At 45.3% G+C, this 16105-nt stretch overlaps 1 protein-coding gene across 1 annotated transcript in view; it reads left to right on the top strand.

Moving 5' to 3' along the window:
- LOC134741560 (probable phospholipid-transporting ATPase IA) overlaps window positions 1-16105 on the top strand; it is a 73985-nt gene that overhangs the window by 28654 nt on the left and 29226 nt on the right. Inside the window, exons 3-14 of the mRNA XM_063674386.1 lie at window positions 3409-3592; window positions 4015-4175; window positions 4612-4809; window positions 5291-5415; window positions 5867-6019; window positions 6187-6296; window positions 6597-6770; window positions 8231-8411; window positions 9906-10079; window positions 10939-11114; window positions 14534-14665; window positions 15861-16019. Of these exons, the coding sequence (XP_063530456.1) occupies window positions 3409-3592; window positions 4015-4175; window positions 4612-4809; window positions 5291-5415; window positions 5867-6019; window positions 6187-6296; window positions 6597-6770; window positions 8231-8411; window positions 9906-10079; window positions 10939-11114; window positions 14534-14665; window positions 15861-16019 (1927 nt within the window). The remainder of the gene's footprint in view (window positions 1-3408; window positions 3593-4014; window positions 4176-4611; window positions 4810-5290; window positions 5416-5866; window positions 6020-6186; window positions 6297-6596; window positions 6771-8230; window positions 8412-9905; window positions 10080-10938; window positions 11115-14533; window positions 14666-15860; window positions 16020-16105) is intronic.

The following is a 16105-nucleotide window of genomic DNA, read 5'->3' on the forward strand; positions in this document are numbered from 1 at the left end:
AAGCGAAAGCCGCACGTACATATGTAAATATGTAGCGAGCGTCTCATCGCGTCGTTTCTAAAGGCATTGAAAGTGTCAACAAAAAGCGATGCATTAGCATATTGGCAGAGATGTCTGAAAACCGAAGTCGAGGGTTACCTGATATTAACGTGAAAGTTCACGACAATCCAATAAGGATGATTCTGTTTTAATAATATGATATGGTTTTCATCCTATGTTAATACGCTTACGCTACACATTATTGTCTATTTATTAGTTAGTCATTGGCATGTATTTCTGTGAGCTGTAGTCCTCTCGACTTCTCGAGTCTCTCTCTGCATAGCTTAAAACTGAATAGATAAATGCATGTGCTATTTAAACAAAAATCTAAAACTGATTCTACAAAAAAGTAAGTAAATTAATCTGGACAGATACGCGAAAGCTTTTTTGTCCAAGCTCAAACGAAGACGCTTTGCTTGCGCTTTGCTCGCTCGGTCAGAAAACCTTAAGTTGAGTTTGGAATAATTCTGACCCCAGGTAACCCTCGCCGTCCTTGCGATAGGCCGCTGCCCCACATAACCTTTAAGTAACGACCTAACGACACTAACGACCCAGTCAAACACGGTCAATTGTTGACTTACGCATTTCATGGGGCATTTGATAGTTGTTTGATGTAACTGTGGTCATGTAATTAGCCATATACATGGATATAGCCATACATATGTGGATTGTTTGATTCAGCGACAGCAGCTAACAGATACCATGCTACGCGAAAATTCTTTTAATTTACATTCCCTAGCTTTTTAATTTACAACACCAACACATACGGTGGATACACACTGAGAAAACTTCGACAGATATTTACCCAGCCGGAGCTTTCAATCTTTTAAGTGACAACGTGCTACAAAGTTCCACAGTTAAACCATTCTATTTTTGGTGTACATAGATCTTTTGATTGATATGCGTAATTGGTAACGCATTAAATATCAGTAAATAAACTGTAAATAAAAATCAAACTGTATAACAATAAATCTGTATAAAATGCTTCAGGTAATGTTTAATTATTCCTACTGAGAATCATTAGTGCTATTGATTCTACTAAAAAAAAAATGGCCCTATTTTTGACTTTCTCTTTCTATGTATTAGCTTACATCCATCTATGTGCCTAATAGACTGTAACAATAGTGGATTTACAAAAATAGTCAGCGGGTGTCACACTGCTCGACAAATATCCACACCAGAGGAAGTTCTAAAATCGCGCCCATTATTATTAGGTTAAATTTAAATAACGTCACCTACGATGGTATGGACATGTACTCCGCCGCCCTGAAGACCATATGGTGCGAGTTGCCTTGAGCATACTCACGACAGCGCTAGGCGCCGGAAGGCGCCCGCCACCATGGTCGACGACGGTCCAGTTGGACCTGAAAGAGATAGGAGTAGACAAAACCGTAGCCCAAAACCGGGAACAGTGGAAAAGGCAGACAAGTAGGGCCGACCAAAGGATGGGGCACTTTTTTTTCCTACTGGCATCATAATACCTAATACTCATGCTTTGTACAAGGATAATATAAAACGTCTCGGAATCCGAAGAGACCACGTATCAAGAAGTACAATGAGCCAGCTGTAAAATATAGCGTTTTTTTAATAGTAAACAATGCCTATTCGTATATCGTCCCTGGAATAAGTTGTTTACGCGAGGGCCAGGCACTTGGCGCGGCGCCATATCGGGTGTCGCTATGAGACGTGGAAATGGGTCAATGGACTAGACTATTGGATAACAATTTTAAGAAGTTTTGGGTCAATATCACGGGCATTGCGCGTGTGCGCGGGACCTGTAAAATATTTTTTACCAATAAATAAACTGATCTGAACTGAACGTTATGAAGGCCTAATTTCGTTGGACTCATTTTTAATATACAGAAATATCATTTATATTTAGTTTAGTACTTATTTGTTTTGTAGTACCTCTCTATATTTAATTATGTAAATAAATCATTTATATTTAGTTTAGTACTTATTTGTTTTATAGTACCTCTGTATATTTAATTATGTAAATAAATCATTTATATTTAGTTTAGTACTTATTTGTTTTATAGTACCTCTGTATATTTAATTATGTAAATAAATCATTTATATTTAGAGACAATTTTGATGACACTTCTGATGTCTGATGGTAGTAGTCAGGGAACTCTACCAGACCAAAAATATCAACAAAATGTCGAAACACTTGGTTAAAACTTTATTTTTATTTTATATTCTTTATTGGAGAAACAACAGAAGTAAGTACAATAATAGTAAATGATAAGTTATACAGTTCAAAAGATGTGCACCTACCTACCTCCTAAAACGCTCTCACTAAGAACTAAATAATACATAATAAATAGGTAAGGTAATGCTACTGTAAACTTTGGAACTACATTTAGTTCAAGTATAAGGTAGTAACACCAATAAATTAACGACTAAGGGACTACCCCAACTTATTTTTTTTTATGTTAGACCGCGTTTCCAATAACGATTAATTTATTTATACGATTCAGCATATAGGTATAATCGAGATTAGTTTAAACAACTCCTAACCCTCTTATTATTATTTCGTATTTTTATGAGAATAGGTGCCAGTATATTGAAGCGCTGGTGGCCTAGCGGTAAGAGCGTGCGACTTGCAATTCGAAGGTCGCAGGTTCAAACCCTGGCTCGTACCAATGAGTTTTTCGGAACTTATGTACGAAATATCGTTTGATATTACCAGTCGCTTTTCGGTGAAGGAAAACATCGTGAGGAAACCGGACTAATCCCAACAAGGCCTAGTTTCCCCTCTGGGTTGGAAGGTCAGATGGCAGTCGCTTTCGTAAAAACTAGTGCCTACGCCAAATCTTGGGATTAGTTGCCAAGCGGACCCCAGGCTCCCATGAGCCGTGGCAAAATGCCGGGAAAACGCGAGGAAGAAGACAGGTGCCAGTATAGACCAATTTGCCTAGAAGATAAACAATGTGCCCTATCTATGAAAAATTTGGTGCTATAGATGAAATAAATAAATGATGGCTTCCAATATAAATATGTACAAAATAAATATTATAAAATGGTCTTATAGAATTCAATAGATAGCTTTTCATAAAAAGTAATGATTGAAATTGATGGATAAAGCTAATCCCCTTTTATCAACAAAAGTTTTTAGCGCTCTTTCAATCTTCAAATCTTTCAATCTCCATAAGGGACAAATGAATAAAAAAAAATAGGGATAAGGAATGTAAATGTCACTATGTAATTTTTGACAGTCAGAAAGAAACAAGTGATTTTGAAGAACTCACAGAAAAATTATAGGTTTCGAATACTGGCTTAAGATTGCGCCAAGTGTGAAGTTTCTTAAGTTCTTGTATGTACATTTTCACGTGTAAAATTCCACTTACAATGTAATTTCTATTCCAGCGTGGCGTCGTTTTTGCCGCTGTTCCTGTTCGAGCAGTTCCGGCGCTACTCCAACTGCTTCTTCCTGCTGATAGCGCTGCTGCAGCAGATCCCCGACGTGTCTCCCACTGGCCGGTGGACGACGTTAACACCGCTCTTCTTCATTCTATTCGTGTCCGCCGTCAAGGAGATCCTCGAGGACTTTGTAAGTGTTGTGTCTAATCGGATCCCCGACGTGTCCCCGATGGACCGCTAGACGACCCTCACTCCTCTTTGTATCCGCCGTGAAAGAGATCATTGAGGACTTTGTAAGTGTTGCCCGTAACCCGTTCTAATATAATTATATACCTTTAAACGTGTAATTCTTGTATATCTATCTATATATATTCATATATTTCGGGGATCTCGGAAACGGCTCTAACGATTTCGATGAAATTTGCTATATGGGGGTTTTCGGGGGCGAAAAATCATCTACCGACTATTTCTGGGAAAACGCGGATTTTTGAGTTTTTGTATGTTTTCCGAGCTTTGCTCGGTGTTCCAGATATTATAATTATAATATGAGCTTGTGTCGCTCAGATTGAGTTTTCGCAAAATCTTTTTCTAACGTCGTGTGGTATTTTCTAGAAACGACACCGTGCCGATGACGAAACGAACAACCGGCGCTGCGATGTGCTTCGCCAAGGTCGCTGGATGTCGCTACGCTGGTCCGAGCTGCTCGTCGGAGACATCGTCAAAGTGCTCAACAACCAGTTCTACCCCGCTGACCTGGTGCTGCTGGCCACCAGGTGAGGATTGCTTCAACCGCCAAATTCGCTGGATGCTAGTGTGACCTTGGCAATGTCTCGGACGACCTTTGTATATACTGTTGATTTTAATCGACTATAACTATATGGTTATATCGATTAATCGCAAATGAAATACCTGGGTTTTAATTCTCGAAATAAAAGAAAAAATGGAGAAACTCACTGTCTCTCAACTCAAATAGGATACTTACCCGCCGATTTCCCAATAAAGCTAACGAGATGAAGGTATCCGTCTGCGGCGGACAGACATTACCGTTAAAATACTACCTATTGTTTTGGATTTGTTTCGCAGCGAACCACAACCGGCCAGCGACACTGTCTGCACCCTTACATCTATCATGGGATTATTTATAAATTGATTGATTGATTTATAAGCTTTTATGAATACGCTATAGGATTTATTGTGTGTGCTCCGCAGCGAACCTCAAGGGATCGCGTTCATCGAGACATCGAACCTGGACGGCGAGACCAACCTGAAGATCCGGCAGGCGTCGCCGGAGACGGTCCGGCTCGAGGACGCCGACGCGCTGGCCACGTTCGCGGCCACCATACAGTGCGAGCCCCCCAACAGGCATCTCTACGAGTTCAACGGGCTACTTAAGGAGGCCAATTCCAAGTGGGTGATGCGACTTGAGAAACCACGAATTTCAGTGTTTGTTTGGGATTCTGACAACATTTTTCTTACCTTATTGCCTTATTTTAAATCCCGATTTTCCGCTTTCGATCGCCGCCGCCGTCGGCATAGCGTTCATCCCCACGACCTGGTACCTAAATGTTCGGTTTCAGGGGGATTTCCACCCGCGGAGACTATCTCGAGAAACAACAATAGGGGGTTCTTCAAAAATAAGCAACAGGTTTTCAAAGATCTGCAACGCGCGTGTCCGACCTCTGAAGTTACAGACGTTAATATGTTACGGTATCAAAGACAAACAAAACTGGGAGCGATCATTATTTAAGGAGAAAGGTATCTAACTGACTTTGCCCCATTGCAACGTCTGGTCTTGTTGTAATAAAGATTGATCTTGTGATGTTCATATAGTAGGGCGATTTTAACTAAAAATCAAGTCCAAGAGGAACCTCTGTTGATGTTACCCCAGGACGATTCCGCTGGGGCTGGAGCAGATGATGCTGCGCGGCTCCATGCAGCGGAACACGGCGTGGCTGTACGGCGTCGTGGTGTACACGGGCCACGAGACCAAGCTCATGAAGAACTCCACCAAAGGTTAGTGTGATTCAACAAACATATTAGTACAGACCCTCCACCATTCTAGAAAAGTAGGTTAGGCCATATTACACCATCCTGAGCGACAGCCAGTAGTCGAACTCGAGGGCCGGGGCTGGTCGTAACTGCTACGAACTGCTGCCATAAAAAAGTTATGTTATCGTCCGGACGACTGGGTTTAAAAGATTTGTTGTACTATGTGTAGGATGCAGGTCGTAAGGAGGCTATACTCCATGTTCGAAACTGTCTACCTACTAATATATAATATATGAAGACATATGTTCGGCTAATGGCTATACTTTTTTGATTTGATGGTAGTAGTCAAGGCCCTCTAGCAGAAAACCAAAAATGTCATCAACATGTAGAAAAACTTATTCAATAACATGCCCAAAGAAATACACGGAACACAAAACACTGAGATATTGACCCTTATTCGCGATGTTTTCAACAGCACCCTTGAAGCGATCATCGATAGACAAGCAGACGAACACACAGATCCTGATGTTGTTCATCCTGCTGCTGGTGCTGTCCGTGGTGAGCGCGGCCTTCAACGAGCTCTGGCTGCACCGCCGCGGGAACAAGGACTGGTACATATCGCTCAAGGGTAAGTCCATGTTTCTACTTTTCTTCTTCGAGTATTTGGAATCTGGAAAAGGGCCATCTACAATTAGCTTTTATACTTAGAAACATTTCCAGCACATTTATTTAAATTTACGAGCATTTTATAAGTAGGTACACAATTAAAGTTTGTAATTTTTTTTTTTGTTTCAGACGCGGTGAACCTAAACTTCGGTTTTAACTTTTTGACATTTTTAATATTGTACAACAATCTTATACCCATATCATTACAAGTCACTGCTGAAATAGTTAGGTTTTTCCAAGTAAGTATTATTTTACTAAATAGTAAATAAATTTCAATAAAGTCATTATTTGTATACACTGGAAAAATAAAACCTTTTAGACTTCTTAAAACCATGGTAATTCTTTGTTAAACAACCTTTGGCATAAAAATGCTTTATATTTTATTGCTTACACAAACGATCAAACATTGCTATACTTGTGGCTTTTCTAGTGTCCTAGGTTGCATGGTCTCTAAGAACCTTTTATTCTGGATAGATATGAAATCCATTGACTTTAAACAATGATTGATTTTGATGATAAAAAATCTATGTATTGTCCAGGCGAAGTTCATAGCGTTGGACAGCGAGATGTACCACGCACCCACTGACACACCAGCGCAGGCGCGCACCTCCAACCTCAACGAGGAACTCGGCATGGTCAAGTACATCTTCAGTGATAAGACCGGCACCCTCACCGCCAACATCATGGAGTTCCACAAGTGTTCCATCGCTGAGGTGAGTGACCGACCTCAACGAGGAGCTCGGCATGGTCGAGTACATCTTTAGCAACAAGACCGGCACCCTCACCGCCAACATCATGGAGTTCCACAAGTGTTCCATCGCTGAGGTGAGTGACCAACCTCAACGAGGAGCTCGGCATGGTCAAGTACATCTTTAGCAACAAGACCGGCACCCTCACCGCCAACATCATGGAGTTCCACAAGTGTTCCATCGCTGAGGTGAGTGACCAACCTCAACAAGGAGCTCAGCATAGTCAAGTACATATACAGCGATAAGACAGGCACCCTCACCGCCTATATCATGGAGTTCCACAAGTGACTTTACTCCTAAACTATTAAGCTATTAAGCTGTCGTCTACCAGAGAACCACATACTTATTAGTCTTACTAACTTTAACAAACTTCCAAATCAAGTGCTTCAAAATGGCATGTATTTAACAGATCACCAGATTTAGTAAAATTTAACACCAAAAAAATCGTTTTTACCACCAAAAATAATGAATGATCACCAAAATAAGAACTCCTATTTAATGAGAAATGATTACCAATTTTGTACCATTTTTTTATCCTTTTAAAACAAATAACACCAAAATAATCATTATTAATCCAAAAATAGTAAATCATCACCAAACTTAGAACTCCATTTTAATGTGAAATTATAACCAAATTTTTAATCTTGTTATCCTATTAAAGCACTCCAAACTAATCATTGTAAACCCAAAAATACTTAATGATTACCAAAATTAGAACTCCATTTTAATGTGAAATTGTAACCAATTTTTTTTAATTTTGTTATTCTATTAAAGAAAATGACTCCTAATTAATAATTGTAAACCCAAAAATAATAAATACCACCAAAATTTTAACCACATTTTAATAAAAATGTGCAAAATCATCTCGTTATTTCATTAAATTAATTAATCCACTTCGTCACCTTTTTCTAGTAGCATTTCGTTTCTGTAAGGGTCGCAATTCTAACCTAACCTAACCCACTTTTCTTGTAGCACGTCGTTTCTCTAAGGGTAGCAGTTCTAACCTAACCTAACCCACTTTTTAGTAGCACTTCGTTTCTGTAAGGGTCGCAGTTCTAACCTAACCCACTTTTCTTGTAGTAATTTAGCAATGTTTGCATCATTTTACTTTATTTGGTAATATGTATACATTTTTTGGTAATCATAGCGGTTTATTTAGGTAAAAATATCGCATTAATTTGCTCTTCAAGATTTGGTGGTCATTCATTATATTTGGTGATCATTCATGATTTTTGGTGTTTGAATACAATTTGAAGTGCAGTCGTGATTTAAGCAGGTGGTAGTTTTGTTATTTTAGACCTTATTTTTTTGGTGTTTAGTATTTTTTTTTGTGAAAGAGATTTCTTTATTTAGGGTACCAAAGTATTTTTGGTGGTCATTATATTAGGTGCCCTTCAAAATTGATGTGCTTTATTTGTCCACAGATAATGTACAACCGTCCAGGCCCCAACGAGCCGCTGGAGCAAACGCAGCTATACCAGAACCTGTTACGGAACCACCCCACAAGTCCCGTCATACGGGAGTTCCTCACCATGCTGGCCATCTGCCACACCGTCATACCCGAGCAAGATGACGGCAAGGTCAACTACCACGCCGCCTCGCCAGGTAACGTACCGTACATGATGTCTGGAACCATCCCACTAGCCCCGTAATACGGGAGTTCCTCACCATGCTGGCCATCTGCCACACCATCATACCCGAGCAAGATGACGGCAAGGTCAACTACAACGCTGCCTCGCCAGGTAATGTAACATACATGATGTCTGGAACCATCCCACCAGCTCCGTCATACAGGAGTTCCTCACCATGCTGGCCATCTGCCACACCATCATACCCGAGCAAGATGACGGCAAGGTCAACTACAACGCTGCCTCGCCAGGTAATGTACCATACATGATGTCTGGAACCATCCCACCAGCCCCGTCATACAGGAGTTCCTCACCATGCTGGCCATCTGCCACACCGTCATTATTATTATTATTATTATTATTATAGCCTCTTTGTTTCCATACTCTTTTCCATTATTTAGTTTTTTTTTTTTTTTTTTTTTTTTTAAATTTGGTTAAAATATGTTTTTATGCTGTTGTTGTTTCTGTTATTTTTTCTTCTTTCTTGGGGTATGGATCCCGTTTGGGTAAAGGCCTCCTCCCATTTCTTCCATAAATATCTATGTTTGGCATTGTACATCCAGTCTTTCCCGGCAACCTCTACTATGTCATCGGTCCACCGTTTGACAGGTCTTCCAGTTTTCCTCTTCGCTGGTAATGGTCCTTTCCATTTTGTTGTTAATGTTGTCCATCTGTTATCTATACACCTTGAGATGTGTCCTGCCCATTGCCACTTGAGCTTTAGAGCTTGTGTGAGCGCATCCTTTACGTTTGTTTTGCTTCTTATAGTTTCGTTTCTAATTTTATGCATTTTGTTAATTCTCAGTATGCTTCTTTCCATAGCTCGTTGTGTAGTATTTATTTTTTGTTTGATTTTGTTAGTATAAGTCCACGTTTGGCATCCATATAGTAAACTGGGCAAAAGGCATGTGTCCATTACTATCCTTTTTATCTTCATACTATATTTTCCTTTCAGAATTTCTTTGAATGACCAGAACTTTCGCCATGTAATATTCTTCCTTCTATCTACCTCTTCCTCGTTATTAGTCCGTGAAAAGGAAATTTGCTTGCCCAGGTATATGTATTTCTTTACATACTCAATAGTGTTTCCATTGACATTGATGGGAATGTTTGGGCTGTTAGTCATTACCTTCGTTTTGCTTCTGTTCATTTGTAGGCCTACTTTATTGCTTTCTTTTTCTAGTGTGCATAGCATATTCTCTAGTTGTCATACCCGAGCAATATGACGGAAAGGTCAACTACAACGCTGCCTCGCCAGGTAATGTACCATACATGATGTCTGGAACCATCCCACCAGCCCCGTCATACAGGAGTTCCTCACCATGCTGGCCATCTGCCACACCGTCATACCCGAGCAAGATGACGGCAAGGTCAACTACCATGCCCCCTCGCCAGGTAAATACATGATGTCTGGAAACATCCCACCAGCTCCGTCATACGCGAGTTATTTTAATAATTGTGTTGTTGACAGATGAACGCGCGCTAGTGCTGGGCGCGGCGATGTACGGCTACGTGTTCACGACGCGAACACCGAAGACAGTCACCATCGATGTGGGCGGCGAGTCACTCACGTTCCAGGTGCTCAACGTCATCGACTTCACATCCGCGAGGAAGCGCATGTCGCTCATCGTGCGCATGCCCACAGGTAACTCACACATACACGGGTCACTCACACGTATGGGTAACTCATATTCCAGGTGGTCAAGTTCATCGAGTTCACGTCCGCGAGGAAGCGCATGTCGCTCGTCGTGCGCATGCCCACAGGTAACTCACACATACACGGGTCACTCACACGTACGGGTCACTCATATTCCAGGTGGTCAAGGTCATCGAGTTCACGTCCCCGAGGAAGCGCATGTCACTCATCGTGCGAACGCCCACAGGTTCACAGTGTTTACACGGGTAACTCACACACTCTGGTCACTCACGTTCAACGTGCTCAACGTCATCGAGCGTCAGAGGGGAAACGAATGTCGCTCATCGTGCGCCAACAGGTAACTCACAGACACATACTCGAGTCGCTAACGTTCCAGCGGGCGCAGCATGGTTGTTCCATGTTTATTGCCTGAAAGTGATGGCATGGGCATAGTGAGCCCGTCACTTTCACACTTAGATACTTGATAGAACGTGACAGGCATGGTGACAGGCGATAAAAATGCGACCGTGCTACCGCCGCTGGCGCTGGTGTCATCTACGCACATCTCATCGTGTAACGCTCGCAGGTTACACACTCATGCACATCATCCTACGGAACTGAACTCTTGTATAATTAGTGTTTTCTATGGCATGCTCCGGTTTGCAAGAGCTACACATTAGTATCATCACCGGCCTTTGCGTCTATTGCAGACGATTTATGCATTGCTGTTTAGACAGCGGGTTTGCGGGACATTAGTATAATTTAGGCATAATACAATACACTTACGAATGTCAAAATCTTCAACTACCGATTACCCTACACCACAGCCCCGAAATACCATCATCATCATGTTATGTAATGTTTGCAGGCGAAATAAAGCTATACTGCAAGGGAGCGGACTCCGTGATCTACACACGTTTAGCGCGCGGCCCCGAGCAGGCCGTGTTCGGCGCCGCCACGTTGGCCCACCTCGAGGCCTTCGCGGTCGAGGGGCTGCGGACCCTCGTGTTCGCCGTGGCCGACATATCTCCAGCTGTGTACGAGGTACCGTGTACCGTGTGACGTGTATGAGGTATTGTGTGTACCGTGGTCTACTCGCGCGGCCCGAGCAGGCCGTGTTCGGCGCCGCCACGTTGGCCCACCTCGAGGCCTTCGCGGTCGAGGGGCTGCGGACCCTCGTGTTCGCCGTGGCCGACATATCTCCAGCTGTGTACGAGGTACCGTGTACCGTGTGACGTGTATGAGGTATTGTGTGTACCGTGGTCTACTCGCGCGGCCCGAGCAGGCCGTGTTCGGCGCCGCCACGTTGGCCCACCTCGAGGCCTTCGCGGTCGAGGGGCTGCGGACCCTCGTGTTCGCCGTGGCCGACATATCTCCAGCTGTGTACGAGGTACCGTGTACCGTGTGACGTGTATGAGGTATTGTGTGTACCGTGGTCTACTCGCGCGGCCCGAGCAGGCCGTGTTCGGCGCCGCCACGTTGGCCCACCTCGAGGCCTTCGCGGTCGAGGGGCTGCGGACCCTCGTGTTCGCCGTGGCCGACATATCTCCAGCTGTGTACGAGGTACCGTGTACCGTGTGACGTGTATGAGGTATTGTGTGTACCGTGGTCTACTCGCGCGGCCCGAGCAGGCCGTGTTCGGCGCCGCCACGTTGGCCCACCTCGAGGCCTTCGCGGTCGAGGGGCTGCGGACCCTCGTGTTCGCCGTGGCCGACATATCTCCAGCTGTGTACGAGGTACCGTGTACCGTGTGACGTGTATGAGGTATTGTGTGTACCGTGGTCTACTCGCGCGGCCCGAGCAGGCCGTGTTCGGCGCCGCCACGTTGGCCCACCTCGAGGCCTTCGCGGTCGAGGGGCTGCGGACCCTCGTGTTCGCCGTGGCCGACATATCTCCAGCTGTGTACGAGGTACCGTGTACCGTGTGACGTGTATGAGGTATTGTGTGTACTGTGGTCTACTCGCGCGGCCCGAGCAGGCCGTGTTCGGCGCCGCCACGTTGGCCCACCTCGAGGCCTTCGCGGTCGAGGGGCTGCGGACCCTCGTGTTCGCCGTGGCCGACATATCTCCAGCTGTGTACGAGGTACCGTGTACCGTGTGACGTGTATGAGGTATTGTGTGTACCGTGGTCTACTCGCGCGGCCCGAGCAGGCCGTGTTCGGCGCCGCCACGTTGGCCCACCTCGAGGCCTTCGCGGTCGAGGGGCTGCGGACCCTCGTGTTCGCCGTGGCCGACATATCTCCAGCTGTGTACGAGGTACCGTGTACCGTGTGACGTGTATGAGGTATTGTGTGTACCGTGGTCTACTCGCGCGGCCCGAGCAGGCCGTGTTCGGCGCCGCCACGTTGGCCCACCTCGAGGCCTTCGCGGTCGAGGGGCTGCGGACCCTCGTGTTCGCCGTGGCCGACATATCTCCAGCTGTGTACGAGGTACCGTGTACCGTGTGACGTGTATGAGGTATTGTGTGTACCGTGGTCTACTCGCGCGGCCCGAGCAGGCCGTGTTCGGCGCCGCCACGTTGGCCCACCTCGAGGCCTTCGCGGTCGAGGGGCTGCGGACCCTCGTGTTCGCCGTGGCCGACATATCTCCAGCTGTGTACGAGGTACCGTGTACCGTGTGACGTGTATGAGGTATTGTGTGTACCGTGGTCTACTCGCGCGGCCCGAGCAGGCCGTGTTCGGCGCCGCCACGTTGGCCCACCTCGAGGCCTTCGCGGTCGAGGGGCTGCGGACCCTCGTGTTCGCCGTGGCCGACATATCTCCAGCTGTGTACGAGGTACCGTGTACCGTGTGACGTGTATGAGGTATTGTGTGTACCGTGGTCTACTCGCGCGGCCCGAGCAGGCCGTGTTCGGCGCCGCCACGTTGGCCCACCTCGAGGCCTTCGCGGTCGAGGGGCTGCGGACCCTCGTGTTCGCCGTGGCCGACATATCTCCAGCTGTGTACGAGGTACCGTGTACCGTGTGACGTGTATGAGGTATTGTGTGTACCGTGGTCTACTCGCGCGGCCCGAGCAGGCCGTGTTCGGCGCCGCCACGTTGGCCCACCTCGAGGCCTTCGCGGTCGAGGGGCTGCGGACCCTCGTGTTCGCCGTGGCCGACATATCTCTAGCTGTGTACGAGGTACCGTGTACCGTGTGACGTGTATGAGGTATTGTGTGTACCGTGGTCTACTCGCGCGGCCCGAGCAGGCCGTGTTCGGCGCCGCCACGTTGGCCCACCTCGAGGCCTTCGCGGTCGAGGGGCTGCGGACCCTCGTGTTCGCCGTGGCCGACATATCTCCAGCTGTGTACGAGGTACCGTGTACCGTGTGACGTGTATGAGGTATTGTGTGTACCGTGGTCTACTCGCGCGGCCCGAGCAGGCCGTGTTCGGCGCCGCCACGTTGGCCCACCTCGAGGCCTTCGCGGTCGAGGGGCTGCGGACCCTCGTGTTCGCCGTGGCCGACATATCTCCAGCTGTGTACGAGGTACCGTGTACCGTGTGACGTGTATGAGTATTGTGTGTACCGTGGTCTACTCACGCGGCCCGAGCAGGCCGTGTTCGGCGCCGCCACGTTGGCCCACCTCGAGGCCTTCGCGGTCGAGGGGCTGCGGACCCTCGTGTTCGTCGTGGCCGACATATCTCCAGCTGTGTACGAGGTACCGTGTACCGTGTGACGTGTATGAGTATTGTGTGTACCGTGGTCTACTCGCGCGGCCCAAGCAGACCGTGTTCACCTCGAAGCTTACACCTCTCCCACCGATGTACTTTACCATCGACACAAAATGATGGACTGACTGGGTGATGATATAAAAGTATGTAAATGAGCTGTCGGGCCACAGAGAGTTATGTAACAAAAATACATCACTGACTGCCCTGACTGCCTGCGCTGATCCCAAGTGAATGGGCAAGGTGGAGCGAATTACATAAAACCTAAATGGCGAATAAGGCAAATTCTACTAACAATATCGAGTGGGGTTTCGAAATAAAGAGTGGTCTTAAAAATATATCTAACATATCTGTTTCACTGCCGTTCTGCGGGCGTAGCACGGTTTTATTTTTATCGCCTGAACGTGACAGTGGTGGTGACTAGCGATAAAAATGCGACCGTGCTACCGCCGCTGAAAGAAAAAACAGTATTCGGGTATAGCATTTATTTGATGGTTCCGGGTACTTCAGAATGTTGGGTGATTCCGAAAATTACCCAAAGTACCATCATATTAGAGTCCATTTTCGGAATTTCTCCACAATCAGAAACATTATGTCTATTTTTAAAAACCCTGTACCTCATAACTGGTACACGTTATATGATGGATGGGTCTTTTTTTTCTAACTGGTCTAATTTGACTTACATCAGAAAAATCTCTCTCTCTCTCTCTCTCTCTCTCTCTCTCTCTCTCTCTCTCTCTCTTTCTCTTTCTTTGGATCTCTTTGAATAATAAGTAATAAACGGTACTCGTTCACCTGTTATGAAACTGTTACAGGAATGGGCGAACACGTACCACAAGGCGAGCGTGGCCATCCAGAACCGCGAGGAGAAGATCGAGGAGGCAGCTAACCTCATCGAGACCAACCTGCGCCTGCTGGGCGCCACCGCCATCGAGGACAAGCTGCAGGTACCATTGTTCGGGGGTCCTGTCCTTCAAGTAAATATTATTAATTCCATTGTAAAAGCTAACGCATTGAATTTCAATGCGTTAGTTTTTACATTGCTTTTTATCGCAATTACATATATATTCGACATCTGATATTGACTCGGGTCAATCTGACAATTTCTAAAATTACATCGAATAATAAATCAGTAAATTTTCTTGTAAGTACGATAATAATATATTAGAATAGGTGTTGTGATACATGTTATCGACATAGGCTTGTAAAGCAAGTTTTACTTGTCCTCGCACTATTTAAACGTCAAATGAAATTGCACCTGTCAAACTCCTATGATAATAGTGCTGAATAAGAGTACCTGTAGTTCATTGGACGCGTGAAGATATAACCAGTTGAGGGCTATCGTTCCGCAGCGCCCACGACATAAGTTTATCTATAATATTAGTTTAATTCTTAGTAAATTCTTCAAGGTGTTTTTTTTAGGGTTCCGTACCCAAAGGGTAAAAACGGGACCCTATTACTAAGACTCCGCTGTCCGTCTGTCCGTCCGTCTGTCTGCCTGTCACCAGGCTGTATCTCATGAACCGTGATAGCTAAACAGTTGAAATTTTCACAGATGATGTATTTCTGTTGCCGCTATAACAACAAATACTAAAAACAGAATAATATAAATATTTAAATGGGGCTCCCATACAACAAACGTGATTTTTTTGCTGTTCTTTTCCGTAATGGTACGGAACCCTTCGTGCGCGAGTCCGACTCGCACTTGGCCGGATATTTCAACTCCGTTAACTTCGTGGTATGGCTAAGTACATTTAAAGAAACTGGATGGCATAGTTAATTTTTAATTTTTTCGTAAAAGTAATTCGTAGCGTTGTTGTAACACGGACATTATATTTAAATCCACCAAACAATTGAAAACTATAGCATATCAATGACATTTCAAATATCGATCGTCCGAGATAGTACTTGTGTTTAGTAGCAAATGCATAAACTCATACTAAACACTAATCAATATGTAAACAGGCCCGAAGGCAAGTGTACACGCTCGTAAGGGCCTTATGAGATAAAAATAAATTATTGATTATCTCCAAAATTGAGTTAGAACACCGGTTTGTTTGAGAAAATTACTTAATTTAAGCTCAGGAATGCACTCTTGAAATTGACGGACTTTAGAAAAGCACCGTGTATGTTAATCCGCAGGACGGCGTGCCAGAGACGATAGCGGCGTTGCTTAAAGCAAACATCAACGTGTGGGTGTTGACGGGGGACAAACAGGAAACCGCCATCAACATCGCGCACTCGGCGCAGCTCATCAACGCCAACATGCCGCTCATGATCCTCAACGAGGACAGTTTGGATGTAAGATTATTTTTAGAGGTGGCAGACGGACCATTCCACTAGGCACCGTACGCACTGGCCACTACTTCGATGTTAGTATGCAACCG

The sequence above is a fragment of the Cydia strobilella genome, chromosome 5 (genome assembly GCF_947568885.1).
Source record: "Cydia strobilella chromosome 5, ilCydStro3.1, whole genome shotgun sequence".
Lineage (NCBI taxonomy): Eukaryota > Metazoa > Arthropoda > Insecta > Lepidoptera > Tortricidae > Cydia > Cydia strobilella.